General features: G+C 37.3%; 1 protein-coding gene across 2 annotated transcripts in view; it reads right to left on the reverse strand.

Annotated features, from left to right (window-relative positions):
• Positions 1-25,795, reverse strand: part of LOC133651091 (neural cell adhesion molecule 1-like) — an 881,445-nt gene that overhangs the window by 383,712 nt on the left and 471,938 nt on the right. Inside the window, exons 10-11 of one of the 2 annotated variants that reach the window (XM_062049028.1) lie at positions 23,382-23,411; positions 10,010-10,160 (exon numbers count right to left, since the gene is read on the reverse strand). In XM_062049028.1, coding sequence (XP_061905012.1) covers positions 10,010-10,160; positions 23,382-23,411 — 181 coding nt within the window. The remainder of the gene's footprint in view (positions 1-10,009; positions 10,161-23,381; positions 23,412-25,795) is intronic. The other variant, XM_062049029.1, reaches the window with a different exon arrangement.

Raw genomic sequence — 25,795 nt, forward strand, 5'->3', positions numbered from 1 at the left:
TTTCTATTTCTATGAGTATTTGTGGTAAAGCCAATGTAGGTGTTTTAGACATAGGTTGTGGCTTTATGAGGCCGGCTTTCTCTAAGCCTCCGGAATGAAATAGCAATAGGGATCTCGCATTGGCAAAGGCTGATCATCAAACCTGAAAGCTTGAAGAATACTACTTCAGTATAATGGCTAGTACGGGTGTGGGCAACCCAAAATGTTGAAAGAGCCATATTGGACCACAAATACAAAAAAGTAATCGGTCTGGAGTGTTATAATGATGGCAACTCATGATGTAAGTGGCTAATTAGCTATATTAGCCTACTATCAAAATGACTATGTGTCGCAGGCTGAAGCAAATCTTTGTTGACAGAAATGTTGAATTTATTATTTTTACAACATTGGAAAACATTAGTAAAACTTCTCAGAAAGGTGAGATAACTCCTGGAAATGACTGTCTTAGAATGGCCAAAGGTATAGATGTGTGTGTCCAAGTTAAAGGAAACAACATGCCGTCTTCTTCTAATTATTACAATCTTTGCAAGCTGGGTAAGTTTGCTGTGGTCTGGAACAACATGGCACACTAACAACTATCAGAAATGTAGCCAATATTACACTACCGTTCAAAAGTTTGGGGTCACCCAAACAATTTTGTGGAATAGCCTTCATTTCTAAGAACAAGAATAGACTGTCGAGTTTCAGATGAAAGTTCTCTTTTTCTGGCCGTTTAATTGACCCCACAAATGTGATGCTCCAGAAACTCAATCTGCTCAAAGGAAAGTCAGTTTTGTAGCTTCTGTAACGAGCTAAACTGTTTTCAGATGTGTGAACATGATTGCACAAGGGTTTTCTAATCATCAATTAGCCTTCTGAGCCAATGAGCAAACACATTGTACCATTAGAACACTGGAGTGATAGTTGCTGGAAATGGGCCTCTATACACCTATGTAGATATTGCACCAAAAACCAGACATTTGCAGCTAGAATAGTCATTTACCACATTAGCAATGTATAAAGTGTATTTCTTTAAAGTTAAGACTAGTTTAAAGTTATCTTCATTGAAAAGTACAGAGCTTTTCCTTCAAAAATAAGGACATTTCAATGTGACCCCAAACTTTTGAACGGTAGTGTATATACAGATAATGTGTCATGAAACATGGAAAAATACACTAAATACACAGAGGACATAAGTAAAGGTAATTACATGAGCTCAGATATACCTACAAACGAGGCATAGTGATGCATTATGTACGTACAGCTAGCCTAAATAGCATGTTAGCATCGATTAGCTTGCAGTCATGCAGTGACCAAATATGCCTGATCATCAACATCAACAAAGCTCACCTTTGTGCATTCAGGCACAGCAGCAAACGTTTGGTGGACAAAATGCGATAAAAAAAGGAGTGGCATAAAACACGTCTTTCTGTGGCAGCGTCGGAGAAAGTTATACATGTAAACAAACTGTTGAGTCACAGTCCACACAGCGGTGAGTTCAAGAGCAGCTGAAATTAGTAGGACAAAACGGCGCTGGCCAAATACTCTCGTCAGTGAAGCCTAAACACAAACCTATCAAACAGTGGGCTTTCTAACATTTAGGAAGGATTGTGTCATGTTTGTCCTCCTACAGAAACCATGTTACAACAAAAAACATTATTCACCCCATTTTTTTCCATTTCCATACATTTTTAAAAAAGCTCCAAGGAGCCACCAGGGCACCGCTAAAGATGTGGCTCTAGAGCAGCAGGTTGCTGACCCCTGGGCTAGTAGAATGCTGAAAGGAACATGATATTGTTCCAATCTGGTCAGTTTTCTGTGGGTAATGTATGTTTTAATGCCATCCAAAACCAAAAGGGCTCCTGCTTTGATACTGACCAATAATTCCTAAAGCTATCCAAAGGCTGTTGAGGAATATATAATATAGCTAATATAGACACTTGCATCATGTGTTGCCTTCATTATAACACTTATGTAAGACTTTTAAAGTCATTTTGATAGTAGGCTAATATAGCTAGACACTTACATCATGTGTTGCCTTCATTATAACGCTTATATAAGGCTTTTAGTTTTTTGTGGCTCCAGACAGATTTATTTTTCTATTTTTTGGTCCAATATGGCTTTTTCAATGTTTTGGGTTGCCGACCCCTGCTGTATGCTATGTAAGGCCATGTTACCTCTAATGCCTGGTTCACACCAACGGCGCTTGCCGCGCTTTAAAGCGGCGAGCAAAGCGCCGTCATTTTTGTCAATTTTTCCACGAATATCCCGATCTCCGAAGTAATGTTATGCTTTGATACGCTCTGATACGCTCTGATACAAATTAGTTGCCGCTTTGTTACCGTTCCTCACGATTTGATGCCGCTTTGATACGCTTTAAATCATGCATTGATACGTTTTATTACGCTTTATTGAACTTTATTACGCTTTGATGCGATCCTGACGCTTTAAATCAGGCTCTGACACGATTATCAAGCTCTGTTGTGCATTGTTACAACAAAAATAAGAAAAAAATGTGAAAAACTAGTATACTGTTTTCCACACATTTTTTATATTCATTTATTTTTTCAATTTCTCTTTTTTTTTCGTTACATTATGTTTTATATCTTCATTTCTTTTATTTCTCTGTCATCTTAATAAATATCTATCTTTCATTTCTTATGCTAGTTGACAATAATAAAAGGCATTTCTTTTAAACGTAACATATTCTCTTTATTATTAACATTTTCATACAGAAAAATGATAGACAGTAATGTCAAACTGCAACATCAAACAGCAGAAGTACAGAAACAATGATCATCGTATAAAAAAGGCAATGATCTAGTGCTTGTCAGGGGTGTCACCACCTCTAAAGTTACGATACTCCCGTACACTAAAGTAATGTCCGATCATTACCTTATAAAATTCGAAGTTCTGACTCATTGTCAACAAACTAATAATAATAATAATAACTACTATAGCAGCCGCAACATTAATGCTGCCACAACGACGACTCTTACTGACCTACTGCCTTCAGTAATGGCATCATTCCCAAATTATGTGGGCTCTATTGATAACCTCACTAACAACTTTAACGACGCCCTGCGCGACACCATTGATATTGTAGCACCGCTAAAGCTAAAAAGGGCCCCTAAAAGGCGTACCCCATGGTTTACAGAAGAAACTAAAGCCCAGAAATTATCATGTAGAAAGCTGGAACGCAAATGGCGTGCGACTAAACTTGAGGTTTTCCATCAAGCATGGAGTGATAGTTTAATAACTTATAAACGCATGCTTACCTCAGCTAAAGCTAAATATTACTCAAATCTCATCCACCTCAACAAAAATGATCCTAAATTTTTGTTTAGTACAGTAGCATCGCTAACCCAACAAGGGACTCCTCCCAGTAGCTCCACCCACTCAGCAGATGACTTTATGAATTTCTTTAATAAGAAAATTGAACTCATCAGAAAAGAGATTAAAGACAATGCATCCCAGCCACAACTGGGTTCTATTAACACAAATATGACTGTATATACGACGGACATTGCCCTCCAAAATAGTTTCTCTCTCTTTGATGAAATAACATTGGAGGAATTGTTAAAATGTGTAAATGGGACAAAACAAACAACATGTTTACTTGACCCAATTCCTGGGAAACTTATCAAGGAGCTTTTTGTTTTATTAGGTCCATCAGTGTTAAATATTATAAACTTATCACTTTCCTCTGGTACTGTTCCTCTAGCATTCAAAAAAGCGGTTATTCATCCTCTACTCAAAAGACCTAACCTCGATCCTGACCTCATGGTGAACTACCGGCCGGTGTCCCACCTACCGTTTATCTCGAAAATTCTCGAAAAAATTGTCGCACAGCAGCTAAATGAACACTTAGTGACTAACAATCTCTGTGAACCTTTTCAATCCGGTTTCAGGGCAAATCACTCTACGGAGACAGCCCTCGCAAAAATGACTAATGATCTATTGCTGACGATGGATTCTGATGCTTCATCTATGTTGCTGCTTCTTGATCTTAGCGCCGCTTTCGATACTGTTGATCATAATATTTTATTAGAGCGTATCAAAACGCGTATTGGGATGTCAGACTTAGCCTTGTCTTGGTTTAACTCTTATCTTACTGACAGGATGCAGTGTGTCTCCCATAACAATGTGACCTCGGACTATGTTAAGGTAACGTGCGGAGTTCCCCAGGGTTCAGTTCTTGGCCCTGCACTCTTTAGTATTTACATGCTGCCGCTAGGTGACATTATACGCAAATACGGTGTTAGCTTTCACTGTTATGCTGATGACACCCAACTCTACATGCCCCTAAAGCTGACCAACACGCCGGATTGTAGTCAGCTGGAGGCGTGTCTTAATGAAATTAAACAATGGATGTCCGCTAACTTTTTGCAACTCAACGCTAAGAAAACGGAAATGCTGATTATCGGTCCTGCTCAACACCAACATCTATTTAATAATACCACCTTAACATTTGACAACCAAACAATTAAACAAGGCGACTCGGTAAAGAATCTGGGTATTATCTTCGACCCAACTCTCTCGTTTGAGTCACACATTAAGAGTGTTACTAAAACGGCCTTCTTTCATCTCCGTAATATCGCTAAAATTCGTTCCATTTTGTCCACAAGCGATGCTGAGATCATTATCCATGCGTTCGTTACGTCTCGTCTCGATTACTGTAACGTATTATTTTCGGGCCTCCCTATGTCTAGCATTAAAAGATTACAGATGGTACAAAATGCGGCTGCTAGACTTTTGACAAAAACAAGAAAGTTTGATCATATTACGCCTATACTGGCTCACTTGCACTGGCTTCCTGTGCACCTAAGATGCGACTTTAAGGTTTTACTACTTACGTATAAAATACTACACGGTCAAGCTCCTGCCTATCTTGACGATTGTATTGTACCATATGTCCCGGCAAGAAATCTGCGTTCAAAGAACTCCGGCTTATTAGTGATTCCCAGAGCCCAAAAAAAGTCTGCGGGCTATAGAGCGTTTTCTATTCGGGCTCCAATACTATGGAATGCCCTCCCGGTAAAAGTTAGAGATGCTACCTCAGTAGAAGCATTTAAGTCTCTTCTTAAAACTCATTTGTATACTCTAGCCTTTAAATAGACTCCCTTTTTAGACCAGTTGATCTGCCGTTTCTTTTCTTTTCTTTTCTACTCTGCTCCGGGGTGGACCGCTAGCCTGTCCATCAGATGGGGACATCTCTACGCTGCTGACCCGTCTCCACTCGGGATGGTTCCCGCTGGCCCCACCATGGACTGGACTTTCGCTGATGTGTTGGACTTTCACAATATTATGTCAGACCCACTCGACACCGAGGATGTCGTTGTGGCTTGTACAGCCCTTTGAGACACTAGTGATTTAGGGCTATATAAATAAACATTGATTGATTGATTGATTGAAAAGAGAATGGATTTGTAATCCTGTGTTGGTTTTACATAAAGTTTCAATGTCACTAGTCAATATCACAGTCACTTCCTATTGCGCTTTGAACCAAGATCTGTTAAGCTTTCCTACGCTTTGAGTCAAGCTTTGCTGAGCTTTGTCAGGCTTTGTCACGCTTTGATACGCTCTCGGCGCTTTATTCCATTCTTGACAAAGCGCAGAATTTTTTTAAACCGTTTAAAAATTTTTGGCGAACTTCCCGCATGTCCCGCTTCACTACAAGCTTTCCCACGATCCATTACGACCCTCACGCTTTAATCAGGCTTTGTTACGCTTTAACGCCGCTTTGCATGCCGCTTTGCATGCCGCTTTAAAGCGCCGTCAAAGCGCCGTTGGTGTGAACCTAGCATAAACTAAACAAAATTGATGCTAATCTATCCTATTTCTCTTTTTTTTCCTAATTAGGAATCGATAAGAGAACTGTTAAGGAACCGAATCGAAAAGCAGAATTGAAAGTGGAATCGGAACCAGCATTTTTTTTAAAAATCAATTCCCATCCCATTGATGGATGTGGCACAATTGTGTGTTTAGAGGACCTACTCAGTATTTTGCCATTTACATAAGAGGTAAGGATATTTTAAATGTTTTAATGGGATTTGTTAGCAAGACAAAACTACCAGTCTTCGAGCTGATCTCCACCAGAACTGATGGATGGGCCGCAATAGTGGGTTCGTAGCACTCTGCAAAAAAAGTAAATCTTTCCCAGATATCCTAAATTATTATTGCGGAATTCACCAGCAAGCTTTGTGTTGAACAATTGAAATATGAAAGAAGTGATGGATAATGCAATGAAGATTGTGTGTTCTAGGAGTCCGAGCTAGACAGTTACCTGGATCTCAACTGTCTGGGGTCATTTTGTGTTAGATTTTTTGTTTGGAAAACAATGGTTGAGGATTCTGAATGATAAATTGATGGAACAAAACAAGGTACTACACTGATCTATACCTTCAAACTGATCTTCCTCTACCAGTAGTTCACTAATACCTGGGGACTCGTGTCGGACAAAGATCCAAATCAATACGATGCTTGCTTTGATGTTGAACAACTGTTCTTGACAGTTTTAAGAGGATGGCTTGACGATTTTGCTTGGTTTATTACAACACTGGAACACATGTTTCACCTTAAGTATTGGGGCCGTCTTGATGTTGGCCAGTAAACCCTGAACGCTTCAGAAAGATTAGTTGTCGACTGCGAATGCTGTACTGATAAACCAGAACAAGATACTGATTTAAACGTTCGGATTTAACTTTATTTGCCCGTAGTTGGCTAATCTTTAACGTCAGCTACCTGGGGGAAATCTTATGTTGGGTAGAGATCAAAATCAATAGGATGCCTGATTTGATGTTGACCAATAATCCCTGCAAGTTTCCAAACTGATTGTTGCTGTGTTACATTGGTACTGGGAAGTCGGCATTTCCAAGATCAGATGGGTTGGTTTTCAAATAGTTTGCCCCCTGATGTCGGATTTCTTCCTCGAAAAGTCCTCACCACCCCCGAGTTGGCTTTCAATGATGGTTGAACAATAATAGAAGCTTCAGTAATATACCTTTTGAGCACTCCTGACTAGTTTTTGTCGCACAAATTCACCTATATCCAATGTATTGTTGGACGTATATACACGGTAATGTAAAAATAGAAGGTAACAATGGCATCTTTTTGTTTATTCTTCACCTACCGGGTTTAAAGGGTGCAGAAAGAGCGCGTATTTGTCCAGAAGTTGTTAATATTCAAACAAGGCAAACGCAAGAATAGCTTAAGTAGATGTGGCCACATTTATAACTGGAACGCTGAAAAGTCTTTAGCTTCCGAGGTAAATGGAATGCAGAAATAGACTGATCTCATGCTGAAAACGGAACAGAGTACTCGTTATCTATCTTTGAGCTTGGGTTTCATTCAAAATCAAAAAAAGATCTCGCTTAAAGATGTTGAATTAAAAGCAAACAGATATAATCCCTGAATATTTTCAGAGGATTTGTTGAAGACTGTGATTGGTACGTGCTTTGGCTAACATGTACTAGCACTTTAAATCAGGGGTGTCAAACTCATTTTAGATCGGGGGCCACATGGAGAAAAATCTACTTCCAAGTGATAAAATCACGGCACGATAACTTAAAAATAAAGACAACGTCAGATTGTTTTCTTTGTTTAAAAAAAGAACAAGCACATTCTCAAAATGTACAAATCATTTTTACACTTACATGTTACGGTTAATAGTATTCTATCTTTGTCGTTATTTATATTTTCTGAATACATTATGTGATAATGTTCATCAGTCATCACTCATTGGTGTTAATTTTCAATCTATCAAGATAAAAAAATTATATCAAAATCAAATTACAGGATGTTATTTATGTAGCTGGATCATTTTCCTCGACTGATGTACTGACATCATGTGGTTTATTTTGGACAAATAATTGCTATTGCGACATCCAGTGGACACATTTAGAACAGCTGTTTCTTTCATTCACAAATTTCAGGTTAATTTTATACTTAGCAAACTCATCCCGTGGGCCGGATAAAACCTGTTCGCGGGCCTGATCGGGCCGTACGTTCGACACCCCTGCTTTAAATGAAGCTGCTAAAATACTGTAACTTGACCGCCTACGTATTTGTAACTCGCATACCCTTTATGTCACGGGTTTCAAACTCAAGGCCCGGGGGCCGAATCATTATTTTATGTGGCCCGCGAAAGCCTGGAAATAATATGCGTTAATAAAATGCTTAATATTTCTTACTAAATGTATTTGTTCTTTCCCTTTTGTCATTAAAAATCATGTACTGCATGCAATTGCACATCTTTTAACATTCAATATTATCAAAATCAAAATATTATATTAATTTTTGTTAAAATAAAGATAAATACTGTACTTAAATATATGCTTGACTTATGATTTCAAAACAAATTATCAATCAAATTGTAGATTGTAAAATTGACAACAGATTTTACGGTATACTTTTTTACCGTAAAATCAACTTTGGTACTGTTTTTTTTCCACATAGAGTAAGACACTAAAATGTAAAAAACAACAAAAAAAAAAAAACATTAAAACAGCAGGATTTTACGGTAAAAACAAACAAACTGGCAGCTCTGTTGCTTGAATTTCACCGCTAATAACAGTGGTATTTTTTCCCAATTCCTTTCCATTTATTAAATTCTTTTATATGCTGTAAAAAAAAAAACCCACTGCTTTTACTGTAAAATTATGGTGACTGAGGTACCAGTTGTAGATATATTGTTAATGTATTATATATATATACAGTCACGATCAAATGTTTACATACACAGAACTTTCCTCCAGAAGGTATTATCTTTGTCCATGTGATGTCAGATGAAACAAAAATGTAGCTGTTTGGCCACAATACTCAGCAATATGTTTGGAGGAGAAAAGGTGAGGCCTTTAATCCCAGGAACACCATTCCCACCGTCAAGCATGGTGGTAGTAGTATTATGCTCTGGGCCTGTTTTTCTGCCAATGGAACTGGTGCTTTAAATGGGACAATGAAAAAGGAGGATTACCTCCAAATTCTTCAGGAAAACCTAAAATCATCAGCCCGGAGGTTGGGTCTTGGGCGCAGTTGGGTGTTCCAACAGGACAATGACCCCCAAACACACATCAAAAGTGGTAAAGGAATGGCTAAATCAAGCTAGGATTAAGGTTTTAGAATGGCCTTCCCAAAGTCCGGACTTAAACGTGCTGAAGAAACAAGTCCATGTCAGAAAACCAACACATTTAGCTGATCTGCACCAATTTTGTCAAGAGGAGTGGACAAAATTTACCATGAATTGATTAACGTGGACCCCGACTTAAACAAGTTGAAAAACTTATTCGGGTGTTACCATTTAGTGGTTAATTGTACGGAATATGTACTGTACTGTGCAATCTAGTCAAAACTTCAACCAGAAGCTTGCCAGTAGCTTGTGGATGGCTACCAAAAGCGCCTTATTGCAGTGAAACTTGCCAAGGGACATGTAAACAAATATTAACATTGCTGTATGTATACTTTTGACCCAGCAGATTTGCTCACATTTTCAGTAGACCCATAATAAATTCGTAAAAGAACTAAACTTCATGAATGTTTTTTGTGACCAACAAGTATGTGCTCCAATCACTCTATCACAACAAACTAAGAGTTGTAGAAATGATTGGAAACTCAAGACAGCCATGACATTATGTTCTTTACAAGTGTATGTACACTTTTGATCGCGACTGTACATGTATTTTCATATATTACCCATTTTTAAAAAAACGGCCCTCTGAGGGCAACCACAACTGCGACGTGGCCCTCAATGAAAACGAATTTGACACCCCTGCTCTATGCATTGTACTCGTATTTTAAATTGCTTATCATTATGTCATTTTAATATTGTTGCGTACGTTCAGTCCTGTGTAAATTTTAATTGTGGATGTTAAACGCTCCATAAAAGGACTACAGACGGAAACGAGCAAGGTGCTAAATCTGGTGCAGCCATTTTCTTAAAATGACTGCACGTTGTCCTTCAAATAAACAAATACAAACAAACAATAGGATTCCTGTTTAGAAAAAACAAGATCTTAAGTCCAGGAGCACTTACAGCGGACCTCCAGGTACACGTGCTGGTTGTCCTGGCCGATGGAGTTGCTGGCGGTGCACAGGTACTGTCCCGCGTAGGTGAACTGGATATTCTTCAAGAGGAGGGAGGACACCCTGGCGTGGCTTCGCACAACAATGTTTCTGTCCTGGCTCTGCGAGGTAAGAGACAGGACAAAATAATTGTGAATGCGACTCTTGGCAGTCACTCCACGTTTGCATCAACACTATGCTGAGTAAGGACTTCCCTGGAAAGAGGGAAATACTTTGTTCTGTTAGAAAAATGAGATGCAGTGAACACAAATGTGAACTTTTGATTTGTCTTTCTGTCAGTGTGTTAGTTAATGGGCTACTTCTTGCTCCGTTGCAGTAGAACCTGAATCAAAACGTGAGAAAATAAATAGGCGAACAAACCAAAATATACAAAAACACAAACAGGCTCGCAAACTAACGACGCAAACACAAATGGTAGCAAGCTGGCTTGGAAATGAGAAAAAACAAACCAGCTCAAAAAGGTTCATGTCCTCATAATGAATATACTTTTCAGATTCTTCTAGTCAGATAAGACAAACAATAATTCAAGCTAATTATAAAAGCTAACTTGGTAGCAACCAAACAAACAGGCTAGCTTGCAAACAACCACTTTTTTTGCCAACTACAAAAGCAAACAGGGTAACTACTTCTAACTAAACAAACAAACAGGATAGCTAGCTAACAACTAACTGATTAAACAGACAGGTTAGCTTGTGATTAAGGGCTATATAAATAAACTTTGATTGATTGATAGATTGAATCAAAATGTGAGAAAATAAACAGGCTAACAATCCAAATATACACAAACACAAACAGGCTCACAAACTAATGACACAAACAAAAATGGTAACGAGCTAGCTTAGAAATGAGAAAAAACAAACAAACTTAAAAATGTTAATGTCTTCTTAATAAATATTCTTTTCAGTTTCTTCTAGTCAGATAAGATTTCGGTATATATATAGACAAACAATAAGTCAAGCTAATTATAAAAGCTAACTTGGTAGCAACCAAACAAACAGGCTAGCTTGCAAACAATCACTTTTTTTGCCAACTACAAAAGCAAACAGGGTAACTACTTCTAACTAAACAAACAAACAAACAAACAAACAAACAGGATAGCTAGCTAATACCTACCCGATTAAACAGACAGGTTAGCTTGTGATTAAGGGCTGGATAAATACACTTTGATTGATTGATTGATTGATTGAATCAAAATGTGAGAAAATAAACAGGCTAACAATCCAAATATACACAAATACAAACAGGCTCGCAAACTAACGACACAAACGAAAATGGTAGCGAGCTGGCTTAGAAATTAGAAAAAACAAACAAGCTTAAAAAGGTTCATGTCTTCTTAATGAATATACTTTTCAGTTTCTTCTAGTCAGATAAGATTTCGGTATATATATATAGACAAACAATAATTCAAGCTAATTATAAAAGCTAACTTGGTAGCAACCAAACAAACAGGCTAGCTTGCAAACAATCACTTTTTTTTGCCAACTACAAAAGCAAACAGGGTAACTACTTCTAACTAAACAAACAAACAAACAAACAAACAGGATAGCTAGCTAACAACTAACTGATTAAACAGACAGGTTAGCTTGTGATTAAGGGCTATATAAATTCACTTTGATTGATTGATTGATTGATTGATTGATTGATTGATTGATTGAATCAAAATGTGAGAAAATAAACAGGCTAACAATCCAAATATACACAAATACAAACAGGCTCGCAAACTAATGACACAAACAAAAATGGTAGCGAGCTAGCTTAGAAATGAGAAAAAACAAACAAACTTAAAAATGTTAATGTCTTCTTAATAAATATTCTTTTCAGTTTCTTCTAGTCAGATAAGATTTCGGTATATATATAGACAAACAATAAGTCAAGCTAATTATAAAAGCTAACTTGGTAGCAACCAAACAAACAGGCTAGCTTGCAAACAATCACTTTTTTTGCCAACTACAAAAGCAAACAGGGTAACTACTTCTAACTAAACAAACAAACAAACAGGATAGCTAGCTAATACCTACCCGATTAAACAGACAGGTTAGCTTGTGATTAAGGGCTGGATAAATACACTTTGATTGATTGATTGATTGATTGATTGAATCAAAATGGGAGAAAATAAACAGGCTAACAATCCAAATATACACAAATACAAACAGGCTCGCAAACTAACGACACAAACGAAAATGGTAGCGAGCTGGCTTAGAAATTAGAAAAAACAAACGAGCTTAAAAAGGTTCATGTCTTCTTAATGAATATACTTTTCAGTTTCTTCTAGTCAGATAAGATTTCGGTATATATATATAGACAAACAATAATTCAAGCTAATTATAAAAGCTAACTTGGTAGCAACCAAACAAACAGGCTAGCTTGCAAACAATCACTTTTTTTGCCAACTACAAAAGCAAACAGGGTAACTACTTCTAACTAAACAAACAAACAGGATAGCTGGCTAACAACTAACCGATTAAACAGACAGGTTAGCTTGTGATTAAGGGCTGGATAAATAAACTTTGATTGATTGATAGATTTAATCAAAATGTGAGAAAAACAAGTTAACAAACCAAATATACACAAATAAAAACAGGCTCACAAACTAACGACACAAACGAAAATGGTAGTGAGCTAGCTTAGAAATGAGAAAAAACAAACTACCGGGTAGCTTAAAAAGGTTAATGTCTTCTTAATGAATATACTTTTCAGTTTCTTCGGGTGAGACAGGATTTCGGTGTAAGAGATGGAATATTCTACCATAGAATACTCCATATATAGGCAAACAATAATTCAAGCTAATTATAAAAACTAACCTGGTAGCAACCAAACAAACAGGCTAGCTTGCAAACCATCACTTTTTGGTTAACTACAAAACTACTTCCAACTATAAAAAAAACAAACAGGATAGCTAGCTAACAACTAACCGATTAAACAGACAGGATAGCTAATTCCAGGATTCAAGGAACTTAATTGTAATACTAATGCACTTGTACACATAAAAATGACGCAAAATTTAGTACCTGTGTGTACATGTAGTCCAATGAGTGCCAAAAAAGAAGAGTATTAAAAAAATTAATAAAATAGGATGCTGATCCTATGGTGCGAATATAGAATTCAAATTGGAATCTAATTAACATGAGTAGATGTATTTAAGTCCCATCTTAAAACTCATTTGTATACGCTAGCCTTTGAACAGACCCCCCTTTTAGACCAGTTGATCTGCCGTCTCTTTTCTGCTCTGTCCCCCTCTCCTGCGTAGAACGTTTATTTAGGTGACCACATATGAAGCGCTAGCTGTTCAAAGTCAGGACCCGGGGTGGACCACTCATCTGTGCATCAGTCGGGGACGTCATTCTCATTATATCCTATAGGGTTAGGTTTTTTCTTGCCCTGATGTGGGATCTGAGCCAAGGATGTGGAGCCCTTTGAGACACTTGTATAAGCCCAATAATTAACTAAATAAACAACGAGATGGCCAACAACAACAAAAATGGCATAGCTAGCAAACAAACACATTAACTGAACATGATTAGCCACTGAACTAAGACAGCAGGGTAGCTATCGTGCTAACAACTAACTAAATAAACAAACCGGTTAGCTAGCTAACAAACAAGTGAATTCCACTAACAACCAGACCACCTAACTAGCCAGCTAACTCAGAAAAGTTCCAGTGAGCAGGTTATGTTATGTGTGACCGTGTGTTCACATTTTGTGTTGGTTGCATTTGTTTTTTTTGCGCCATGACTAGGGAAGGTTGTTTGGATTGCGTCATAAAAGTAATTGCTCTGCTGCACTACACAACCATGACTCTTGGGCATTGACCTGAATTACTCATTTCGTCCACAAGGTGACAAATTTGCAGTTATCAGATTGCCAGATGTTTGAACTGAATTTGAAAACACCCCGCGTCATCATTTGGGGACGTCATTCTCATTGTTATCTCATTGGGTTGAGTTTTTTCTTGCCCTGATGTGGGATCTGAGCCGATGTCGTCGTGGCTTGTGCAGCCCTTTGAGACACTCGTGATTAAGGGCTATTTAAGTAAACTTTGATTGATTGATTGCTTGATTGATTGATTAAACCAAATGAAAGCCCAATAATCAACTAAATAAACAACGAAATGGCTAACAAAAAACAAACAGCATAGATAGCAAACAAACACATTAACTGAACATGATTAGCTACTGAACTAAGACAGCAGGGTAGCTATCGAGCTAACAACTAACTGGATAAACAAACCCGTTAGCTGGCTAACAAACAAGTGAATTACACTAACAACCAGACCAGCTAACTCAGAAACTAACACACACAATAGACGCTGAACAATGCTAAAATCTGTGTGTAGACTCATAGACATTGTGGTAAGTATAACTCAATTACATTACTTAAAAATGTTTTTTTGACGACAACGCATGACGCTGGCATCTTTGTGTTAGTAACACATGAGTGAATTGTTCTATATTAGCCTTAAAAATGAGACGTAAGCATTCTGTGAGTCTTTTGGTCAGACGGAAGATGTTAAAGGTCTAAAAGAGGACTGTGAATAATGAAGAAGCTTCATGTTACGGGCTGATGAAGAGGTATTTGAAAAGCTTCTCTTCCCTCCGGGCGACACAGCTCACGCTAACAGCCGCCTGTACGTCTCCGCTCCGGTTGCCACACGCGTCTATTAAAATTCTCTCGGCATGTATGCGTCATCAAAAATTGATACGTCGACTTCAAGTGCTGGACGGACACGCGGCGAGAATTAATGAAAAGCAACATACGGATAATACAGGATTTCTTCATTAACGCAAATGAATCACTTTAATTAGACGAGGCGGGTTTGCAAGTAAATGAATGCTAATGTTGATATAGTAATTGAAAGTGTAGGAGTGACTTTTTAATTTTCTCTCTGATCCAGGCACAGTTTCTAAAGCAGGGGTTACTAAAAAAATTTAATCGAAAAGCAATTGCATGTAAAGTAACTATATACACACTACCTTTCAAAAGTTTGGGGTCACATTGAAATGTCCTTATTTTTGAAGGAAAAGCACTGTACTTTTCAATGAAGATAACTTTAAACTAGTCTTAACTTTAAATAAATACACTCTATACATTGCTAATGTGGTAAATGACTATTCTAGCTGCAAATGTCTGGTTTTTGGTGCAATATCTACATAGGTGTATAGAGGCCCATTTCCAGCAACTATCACTCCAGTGTTCTAATGGTACAATGTGTTTGCTCATTGGCTCAGAAGGCTAATTGATGATTAGAAAACCCTTGTGCCATCATGTTCACACATCTGAAAACAGTTTAGCTCGTTACAGAAGCTACAAAACTGACCTTCCTTTGAGCAGATTGAGTTTCTGGAGCATCACATTTGTGGGGTCAATTAAACGCTCAAAATGGCCAGAAAAAGAGAACTTTCATCTGAAACTCGACAGTCTATTCTTGTTCTTAGAAATGAAGGCTATTTCACCCAAACTTTTGAACGGTAGTGTGTATATATATATATATATATATATATATATATATATATATATATATATATATATATATATATATATATATATATATATATATATATATATATATATATATATATATATATATATACCGTATTTCCTTGAATAGCCGCCGGGGCGCTAATTAATTTAAAACCTCTTCTCACTCCTGCGTTTACCAAAAGCATGCGGGATTGGCAAGCATGCGCTAATTATTTTAAAACCTCTTCTCACTCCGGCGCTTACCTTATCATGAAAATCACATTTAATAAAACAAACGTTACTATGGTCTTACCTTTAGCTATAAATGAGTCCATGCGCAGCTCCTATAGAAGTCTTCCTTATCTTTCTTCAGTTTTAAAAGTCTCTCTGTCTCGATGGAGATCTTCCTTTAAGTATTACCTCCTGCTTCGATTGAAAGTCCAGTTTAGAAAACTGTTTTATTTTAGATATGTAATCCTCCATGGTAAAAGTGCAAGCAAACAATGGCTGCTCACTCTTGCTGCGTGTTGTCTTCTTCTGCAGCACCGGTCTTCTGCAGTACCAGCAGTCGCAAGAAGGATCATTAGCGCCCTCTACCACCAGGAGGCGGAAGTCATTTAATGACTCATATTTGACCCGGCGGAAGTGCCAAGCATGCGCTAATTATTTTGCGAAATGAGTTTGACCCGGCTGTAATTCTAGGCAGGCGAATACTATGTTCCCGGCGGCAATTCAAGGAAATACGGTATATATATGTATATATATATATATATATATATATATATATATATATAGATTTGACCATTGAATTTTGGTCATTTTCCAACCAATATTCTACAACACAAATACAAATACAAGGACGTTTATTCACTGTCAGGTTGTGATGTTGACTTGACCATTGAAACTTGGTCATTTACCAACCAACAACATGGATCCAACGTTAGACATCAACGTTGTCTCAATTTACAAATACAACTATTTTGTAACCTTGTTTTGAAGCCAGTTTTAAAGGACGTGTATGTATAACCAACGTCGTATCAATGTCTTGTGCCTGCTGGGCTGTAGCTCTGACAGAGTGACCATGGGGTACTTGGTCACCTCCCTGACTAGACAATGTATAGAGACATCCTTGATGAAAACCAACACTTCCCAACCAACCTGATGGGAGCTTGAAAAAAGAGGAATGGGGTAAACTGCCCAAGGATAGGTGTGCCAAGCTTGTGGAATCGTATTCAAAAAGACTTGAGGCTGTAATTGCTGTCAACAAAGTACTGATAAAATTTTCAGTATTGGGTATTGTCTGTAGAATTTTAAGGACAAAATGCATGTATTCCAATTTGGAATAAGGCTGTAACATAACAACATGTGGGAAAAGTGAAGCACTGTGAATAATTTCCAGATGTACTGTACAACTCATCTACCGCAAATGCAGTTGGCATTTGACAGATACAAAAAATTCCTCCAACAGGTTTTTCTCGGTTATTTTAGCTGCTCGTTATGTCAAATTGTCCTCAAGTGAACTTATTAGTTTATCATCGGACAAACGAATCAAAATCCCTTGGATGGATCATTTCAAAATTTGAAGTACAAACCCCGTTTCCATATGAGTTGGGAAATTGTGTTAGATGTAAATATAAACGGAATACAATGATTTGCAAATCATTTTCAACCCATATTCAGTTGAATATGCTACAAAGACAAGATATTTGATGTTCAAACTGATAAACATTTTTTTTGTGTGCAAATAATCATTAACTTTACAATTTAATGCCAGCAACACGTGACAAAGAAATTGGGAAAGGTGGCAATAAATACTGATAAAGTTGAGGAATGCTCATCAAACACTTATTTGGAACATCCCACAGGTGAACAGGCAAATTGGGAACAGGTGGGTGCCATGATTGGGTATAAAAGTAGATTCCATGAAATGCTCAGTCATTCACAAACAAGGATGGGGCGAGGGTCACCACTTTGTCAACAAATGCGTGATCAAATTGTTGAACAGTTTAAGAAAAACCTTTCTCAACCAGCTATTGCAAGGAATTTAGGGATTTCACCATCTACGCTCCGTACAATCATCAAAGGGTTCAGAGAATCTGGAGAAATCACTGCACGTAAGCAGCTAAGCCCGTGACCTTCGATCCCTCAGGCTGTACTGCATCAACAAGCGACATCAGTGTGTAAAGGATATACCACATGGGCTCAGGAACACCTCAGAAACCCACTGTCAGTAACTACAGTTGGTCGCTACATCTGTAAGTGCAAGTTAAAACTCTCCTATGCAAGGCGAAAACCGTTTATCAACAACACCCAGAAACGCCGTCGGCTTTGCTGGGCCTGAGCTCGTCTAAGATGGACTGATAGAAAGTGGAAAAGTGTTCTGTGGTCTGACGAGTCCACATGTCAAATTGTTTTTGGAAACTGTGGACGTCGTGTCCTCCGGACCGAAGAGGAAAAGAACCATCCGGATTGTTATAGGCGCAAAGTTGAAAAGCCAGCATCTGTGATGGTATGGGGGTGTATTAGTGCCCAAGACATGGGTAACTTACACATCTGTGAAGGCGCCATTAATGCTGAAAGGTACATACAGGTTTTGGAGCAACATATGTTGCCATCCAAGCAACGTTACCATGGACGCCCCTGCTTATTTCAGCAGGACAATGCCTAGCTACGTGTTACATCAACGTGGCTTCACAGTAAAAGAGTGCGGGTACTAGACTGGCCTGCCTGTAGTCCAGACCTGTCTCCCATTGAAAATGTGTGGCGCATTATGAAGCCTAAAATACCACAACGGAGACCCCCGGACTGTTGAACAACTTAAGCTGTACATCAAGCAAGAATGGGAAAGAATTCCACCTGAGAAGCTTCAAAAATGTGTCTCCTCAGTTCTCAAACGTTTACTGAGTGTTGTTAAAAGGAAAGGCCATGTAACACAGTGGTGAACATGCCCTTTCCCAACTACTTTGGCACGTGTTGCAGCCATGAAATTCTAAGTTAATTATTATTTGCAAAAAAAAAATAAAGTTTATGAGTTTGAACATCAAATATCTTGTCTTTGTAGTGCTTTCAATTGAATATGGGTTGAAAAGGATTTGCAAATCATTGTATTCCGTTTATATTTACATCTAACACAATTTCCCAACTCATATGGAAACAGGGTTTGTATGTAAGGAGGTGATCCGTAAACTTATTCCGAGACAGATTTGTCACACTTTCCTGAGTCATAACAATTGCCTTTCAGTTGCCGGCTCAGTCTTTTAAGCAAAAGTACGACTGCATGACGACACTTTTGGGGTTTTACAAAGACAGCCTTTGACTGATGATGCGGAGCTCCACTCAGCCGGGCTCCTCAGCTAGTAGAACCCGGCTAAAGATCGGGCCGATCAATGCGCACAAAATCCATACGAGCGCTTGAATCAATAGTAGGTGCATGTAACGATCAGGCCGGATTATATTCCTCGTAATTACTGCTGAACAGCATTATTTTTTGCTACACTTTCTAAAACACGGGTGTTGTTACTGTTATAAAAAAGGTCAACCCAAAAATGCTAGTCTTATACAATAACAAACATGGATTCAATCGTCCAACCTACTATGTCCCTCGAAGGACTTCATTAGTACCAAAATGGAAAATGCTTGGAAACATGGCTATTACACAACACGGTGAAGGTCAAACATATCTTTCTATTTCTATAAGCACTCATCTACCGACAAAGAGCAATTCTTGACAAGGCTTCTATTTCCGAATCCAGTGCGCAAAATAGATCTGGAGGTCTGCAAATATGATTGAAAACAGATAGGACTGCGATGACTCCCGAAGACTAAACAAATGTTTCATTGAAAATGAACGCATTATGAAATATGCAACATCGCATCCTTTGGTGTTTTCCTGAGAATTTTAGTCCAGACTCTTTGAAGGATTTCATTTTAATACCCCAAATTACAACGGTCCAACTGAAATGTTTAATTGCGGAATTTTTTAAAAGATGGCCGACAGAGCTTGTTGTGATAGTCAATCGATGGGATGCTTAGTGAGCAGGGTTACACAAATATGAAACTTTGTCAACGCTGATTTAGAAGAATATGAAGTGAAAGTTAAAGCACCACTGATAGTCACACGCACACTAGGTGTGGTGAAATTACCCTCTGCAGTTGACCCATCCCCTTGTTCCACCCCCTGGGAGGTGAGGGGAGCAGTGAGCGGGAATCATTTTGGTGATTTAACCCCCAATTCCAACCCTTGATGCCGAGTGCCAAGCAGGGAGGCAATGGGTCCCATTTTTATAGTCTTTGGTATGACTCGGCCGGGGTTTGTACTCACGACCTACCGATTTCAGGAGACCACCAAATTTAAAGAGGAACAACCACCGAATATGACGTCAAAACTAGTGGCTGAGAACTACTACCAAAAATTCCCGACTTCAAGCGGCTACCTTTTTACTACACTTTGAACTCTGCTGCTTATAAGATTGATTTATGGACTTCTCTTCGCTGACAGCATTAAATTTAAATAAATAAAAACAAAAACAAGCAAATACATTAGGAAAGTGTTTCGTTGTTATGTTATGCTATGTCGCCATCTTTTGGACGCATTTGCTCACTGCATTGTCCTTCTATTTAGTGCTTCAAAACCTGAAGTAGAATTTCCGTTCAGTCTCCTAGCCGTCCATAGCGGTTCTACTCGTACGGATTCTCCATTCATCACTCGAAGCAACTTTTGTAAGTTTGACAGTATAACTAAAACTGTTTAAACGTACTAAACCGTCCCATGTGTGACGTCTGTAGGACTGTTTTCATGCATATTTGTAATGAGGCTAGCGTCGTTAGCAGTAGCTAATATGCTAAAATGTTTACGAGTGCTACAACAGCATTCTTTTTGTATTGCTTCAGTTTCACAAATTCCTCCGTGAATTCACTAAGACGTCACTGTGGAATTATTGGTTCTATTTAGCTGACGGGAGAGCTAGCTTCAGCAGCGAGTGGGTTTATGACGTTTTACTGCCGTGTTGCAGCCACAGTTTGGAAACAATTAAGGTATGTAAATAATCAATCACAGAATCTTTATGTGTAAGTATTCATTTCCCAACGTACACATTTGCGGTGCGGTTAATATATGGAAAAATATTTTCCTCTTCTCGGATTTAGTGGGTATGGCTTTTATTCCGGTGCGCTCTTTAGTCTGGAAAATACGGTAAATCGGGTGTGCTAGCTCTAATATAAGACATTTTGTTTTATAAGTAACTTTGTAGTTGGTTAGTTAGCAAGGTTACGCGAAAATTATTTTCCTTAAAACACTGTAGAAGCTGACTGAAAAATATGAAGCTGCATACTACCAAAATTAAGTAGCAACATTAGTGGCCGACAACTTCAAACGATGAACGATAAACTCACACCAGCTAAGATACTGTAGAAAACGTACATTTTTAAGGTTAAATAAAAACTACCTTATAATAATTTCTAATAGTAGTCAATCCTCTGAGACTAAGGACGTAGTCGATTAGCTAAAAAACTGGAGTTTTTTTTACAAACATTTGTGTGCGTTTTGCTCCTCAATTTTGGTCAGAACTCATTGGGGGCATCTAAAACTACTTCAAAACCCTCCATAAATGTTTTATATACACACTGCAAGTATATATATATAATGTACTAACAGACATATTCGTAAAAAGATGTAAAATGTACAATATTTACCTTATTTTGGTCATTTTATGCATTCCCGAAACTGATTTCCTCAGCGCAAATGTAAAACTTGGAGCCAAGCTATTTTGACTTAAATGGAGTGCTTACCCATAATAAATAAACGTCCCTTTCCCAGCAAGACCAAACGGGTGTGGCTTATATCCCAGTGCGCTCGTTAGTCCGGAAAATACGGTAAATTGGCTGTGCTAGCTCGATGGTCTATAATATAAGACAATTTGTTTTATAAGTAACTTTGTAGTTGGTTAGTTAGCAAGGTTACGCAAAAATGATTTTCATAAAACACTGTAGAAGCTGACTTTGAAAAATATGAAGCTACATACTTGGCTAATACTACCAACAATAAGTAGCAACAACCACCGACCACCACATTAGTGGCCAACAACTACAAACGATGAATGATAAATAAACTCACGCCAGCTAAGATACTGCAGAAAACTTAATTTTTTAAGGTTAAATAAAAACTACCTTTTATTACTTTCTAATAGTAGTCAATCCTCTGAGACTAAGGACGTAGTCGATTAGCTAAAAAAAAATTGAGTTTTTTTACAAACATTTTTGTGCGTTTTGCTCCTCAATTTTGGTCAGAACTCATTGGGGCCATCTATAACTACTTCAAAACCCTCCATCAATGTTTTATATACACACTGCATGTATACATATAATGTACTAGCAGACATGTTCATAAACATATGTAATATGTACAATATTTACCTTATTTTGGTCATTTTATGCATTACCTAAACTGATTTCCTCAGCGCAAATGTAGAACTTGGAGCCAAGCTATTTCGACTTAAACGGAGTGCTTACCCAAAATAAACCGGAAAAAACGTCCCTGGCCAGCAAGACCAAACGAATGTGACTTATAGCTCGGTGCGCTCTTTAGTCCGGAAAATATGGTAAATTGGCTGTGCTAGCTCGATGGTCTATTAAAGAAGACATTTTGTTTTATAAGTAACTTTGTAGTTGGTTAGTTAGCAAGGGGCCCTGTGATGAGGTGGCGACTTGTCCAGGGTGTACCCCGCCTTCCGCCCGATTGTAGCTGAGATAGGCTCCAGCGCCCCCCGCGACCCCGAAGGGATTAAGCGGTAGAAAATGGATGGATGGATGGATAGTTAGCAAGGTTACGCAAAAATAATTTTCCTTGAAACACAGTAAAAACTGACTTTGAAAAATATGAAGCTACATACTCGGCTAATACTACCAAAATTAAGTAGCAACATTAGTGGCCGACAACTTCAAACGATGAACGATAAACTCACGCCAGCTAATATACTGTAGAAAACCTAAATTTTTAAGGCTAAATAAAAACGACCTTGAAATACTTTCTAATAGTAGTCAATCCTCTGAGACTAAGGACGTAGTCGATTAGCTAAAAAAATGGAGTTTTTTTGCAAACATTTGTTGGCCGTTTTGCTTGTCAATTTTGGTCAGAACTCATCTAAAACAACTTCAAAACCCTCCATCAATGTTTTATATACTCACTGCAAGTATATACTGTATATATGTATATATATATATATATATATATATAATGTACTAACAGACATGTTCATAACTATATATAATATGTAAAATATTTACCTTATTTTGGTCATTTTATGCATTCCCGAAACTGATTTCCTCAGCGCAAATATGGAACTTGGAGCCAAGCTATTTTGACTTAAATAGAGTGCTTACCCAAAATAAACCGGAAAAAAATAAGAGTTTTTTTGGTGTATTTTGTTCAGCCGGCAAACATTTTTGTGCGTTTTGCTCCTCAATTTTGGTCAAAACTCATTGGGGTAACTCTAAAAACTGTGGCTAAAAAAGCTGTCTTGCGATTCTAGCTTGCTAACAATTAGCCTGAACGCACAGAAATTGTCATTTAAGCCGCTGGATGGGCGTCAGCATGTGGAGAAACAAACATTTGAGTTCGTCATCGACATCTACGTTGCTTTCAAGATGGAATCTCCCCCAGCAATCAATCACGGCGCAGCGACTACAGCGTCTCTAAATACATTCCGGAACTAAATGGATGAAATGCAGTGCAGTACGTGACTAATGTGTGAACACACTAAGTGATCGGCTAATGGCGGCACACGTGGGGTTAAGTGGTGGCACTTTGAGGGTGGGGGTGTTACGTCTGGGGCGAGTGCTTCTACGGCTACGATTTTTAGTAGCCATACCTCGTATTTGTCTGGTCGCGTCCACGAATCCTAGAGAGGGGAAAAAAACACACACAAAACAACGACACTGTGGAACATATGTAAAATGAGTAACAGGGGAAACAGACTGACCATTCATGGGCATTTGAATCAGTTATGGTCACCACCCAAATATCTGAGGTGCAAACAAAATACACCACACAACGGTAAAAGTGCAAAAAAAAAAAATTGTAGGAAATTGTACAGAAATGTTAAGTAGGGAGGTTAATTTGGGTCTTTATTACGAAAACATTTATTTTGACACCGAATTTATGTAATTTAATTTATTTAAACATCAATTTATGTTGACAATTTCATTGGAAAAAAAATCACTGTATAAAAATTCAGTGTAAAATAATTCAGTGTATAAAGATTCTAACCATTGCAATCATTTCTTTAGTTTGAAAATATCCAGCGATCCACAGTAAAATTTTAATTATGTTGTATTATGCCCTGTTAACGGCCTTTTTTTATGCTGTTTTGCAAGACCCGTGTCACGCTACTTCAAACTTATAGTTTATAGTTTAGTCTTTATTTGAAGGGACAATGTACAGAAACATTAAGGTCAAAGACAGATATGTTCTGTACCAGATTATAGCTAAATAGCTAATTTCCATCTGCAGTCCCTGGCTACCTAAATTAAAAGGGATACAAAAATCATGCAATAAAATTATGACAATAAAATCATACACAAGTATTACGAAAAAAGTCATAAAATGCCCTTTCATGGACACATACTTAATATACAATACAACCACACCTCATTTACATCATCACACACAGACAATACATGCTTTTGTTCACATCTGTCATCATTTGTAAAAACAACCATGATTTTAACAGACACACCTCACAATTTACAATAAAAATGCTCTCATGGATAAATATAATACACATTAGGTTGATGTGTCAAAGATAATGCCCATCTTAGTGACCGTGTGAGCAGCTTTGATTGCTCCAAAGCCACTTTTTATCTTCAAACTTGACACCTCATTGGCTGGTCCTGAGACAGGATCGATTGCTTCAGCCTTAATTTACCGGAAGTGAGTTTTGCTTTATGAAGCAGCAAATTTTTCAGCACTGAATTTTTTTTACACTGATTTATTTAATTTTTTTTATACACTGAATTTTAAAATACTGAAAATTTTTTTATTGACATTGTCGGCAAAATTTGATGTAAAAAAAAAAATCAGTTCACAAATTTTAAACGCAAAAAAATTAGGGTTAGATTAAGTTACATAAATTCAGTGTTAAAAAAAAAAAACTTTTGTAATAAAAACACAATTAACCTCCATAGTTGAGCGCTATATTACATTTGCACAACATTTTCACATTTTTGTACCAACAATCTTCAAAAAAAACTAAACCAAATTACGTTTCCACCAATGACAGTACCTTATAATCTTTAGTGAACATGTAATTTCCCTGCCAAATTTTTACATAACTTTCACTCACATTTATTCAACCGTTCAAGTAACCAATTTTAAATTTATACTCATCACGTGCATGTAAATGCCAAATTTTGTCCAAAATATATATATATATTTTTTTCCTGTGATTTCAGCGCCTATATTTATCACCTTCACCTAAAAAAAAGTAAATAGTCCTGTGTTTTACGCTATTTGTCCATTTTGTCACAAAAATGTTAACTTTTTTAGTTCAAAAATTGTAACGGTTTGCAACTTGCGCATACATTTTAAACCAAAGAATAAAACAAGAACGTTTTATTTTATTCAAGTGTCTATATTTTGGTTTATTTCATATATATATACATATACATATACATATATATACATACATACATACATACATACATACATACATACATACATACATACATACATACATACATACATACATACATACATACATACATACATACATACATACATACATACATACATACATACATATATATATATATATATATATATATATATATATATATATATATATATATATAAATATACACAAATGCAGTCCGAGAGAACTAACTACCAATTTGTAGGCATGTTGTTGTTCTGATAGAGTATACATTCAATGATAATAGCTATATGAGCTAGCCTAATGCTAACTACATACAATGCTAATGAGCGTGTGCAAGTTGCATACAACATCATTATGTCCTAAAAGCTGTAAGAAGGTGGGATATAATGCTTAAACGGGAACTGCATTTTTTTTTTTTGCCTATCGTTCACAATCATTATGGAGACAAGAACAGACATCATTTTTTTAGTATTTTAAAGATGATAAACTACTTCAAAACAGTCCATCAATGTTTTATTTACACACTGCAAGTATATATATATAATGTAGTAACAGACATATTGATAACAATATGGAATATGTACAATATTTACCTTATTTTGGTAATTTTATGCATTACCGAAACTGAT

The sequence above is a fragment of the Entelurus aequoreus genome, linkage group LG05 (genome assembly GCF_033978785.1).
Source record: "Entelurus aequoreus isolate RoL-2023_Sb linkage group LG05, RoL_Eaeq_v1.1, whole genome shotgun sequence".
NCBI lineage: Eukaryota > Metazoa > Chordata > Actinopteri > Syngnathiformes > Syngnathidae > Entelurus > Entelurus aequoreus.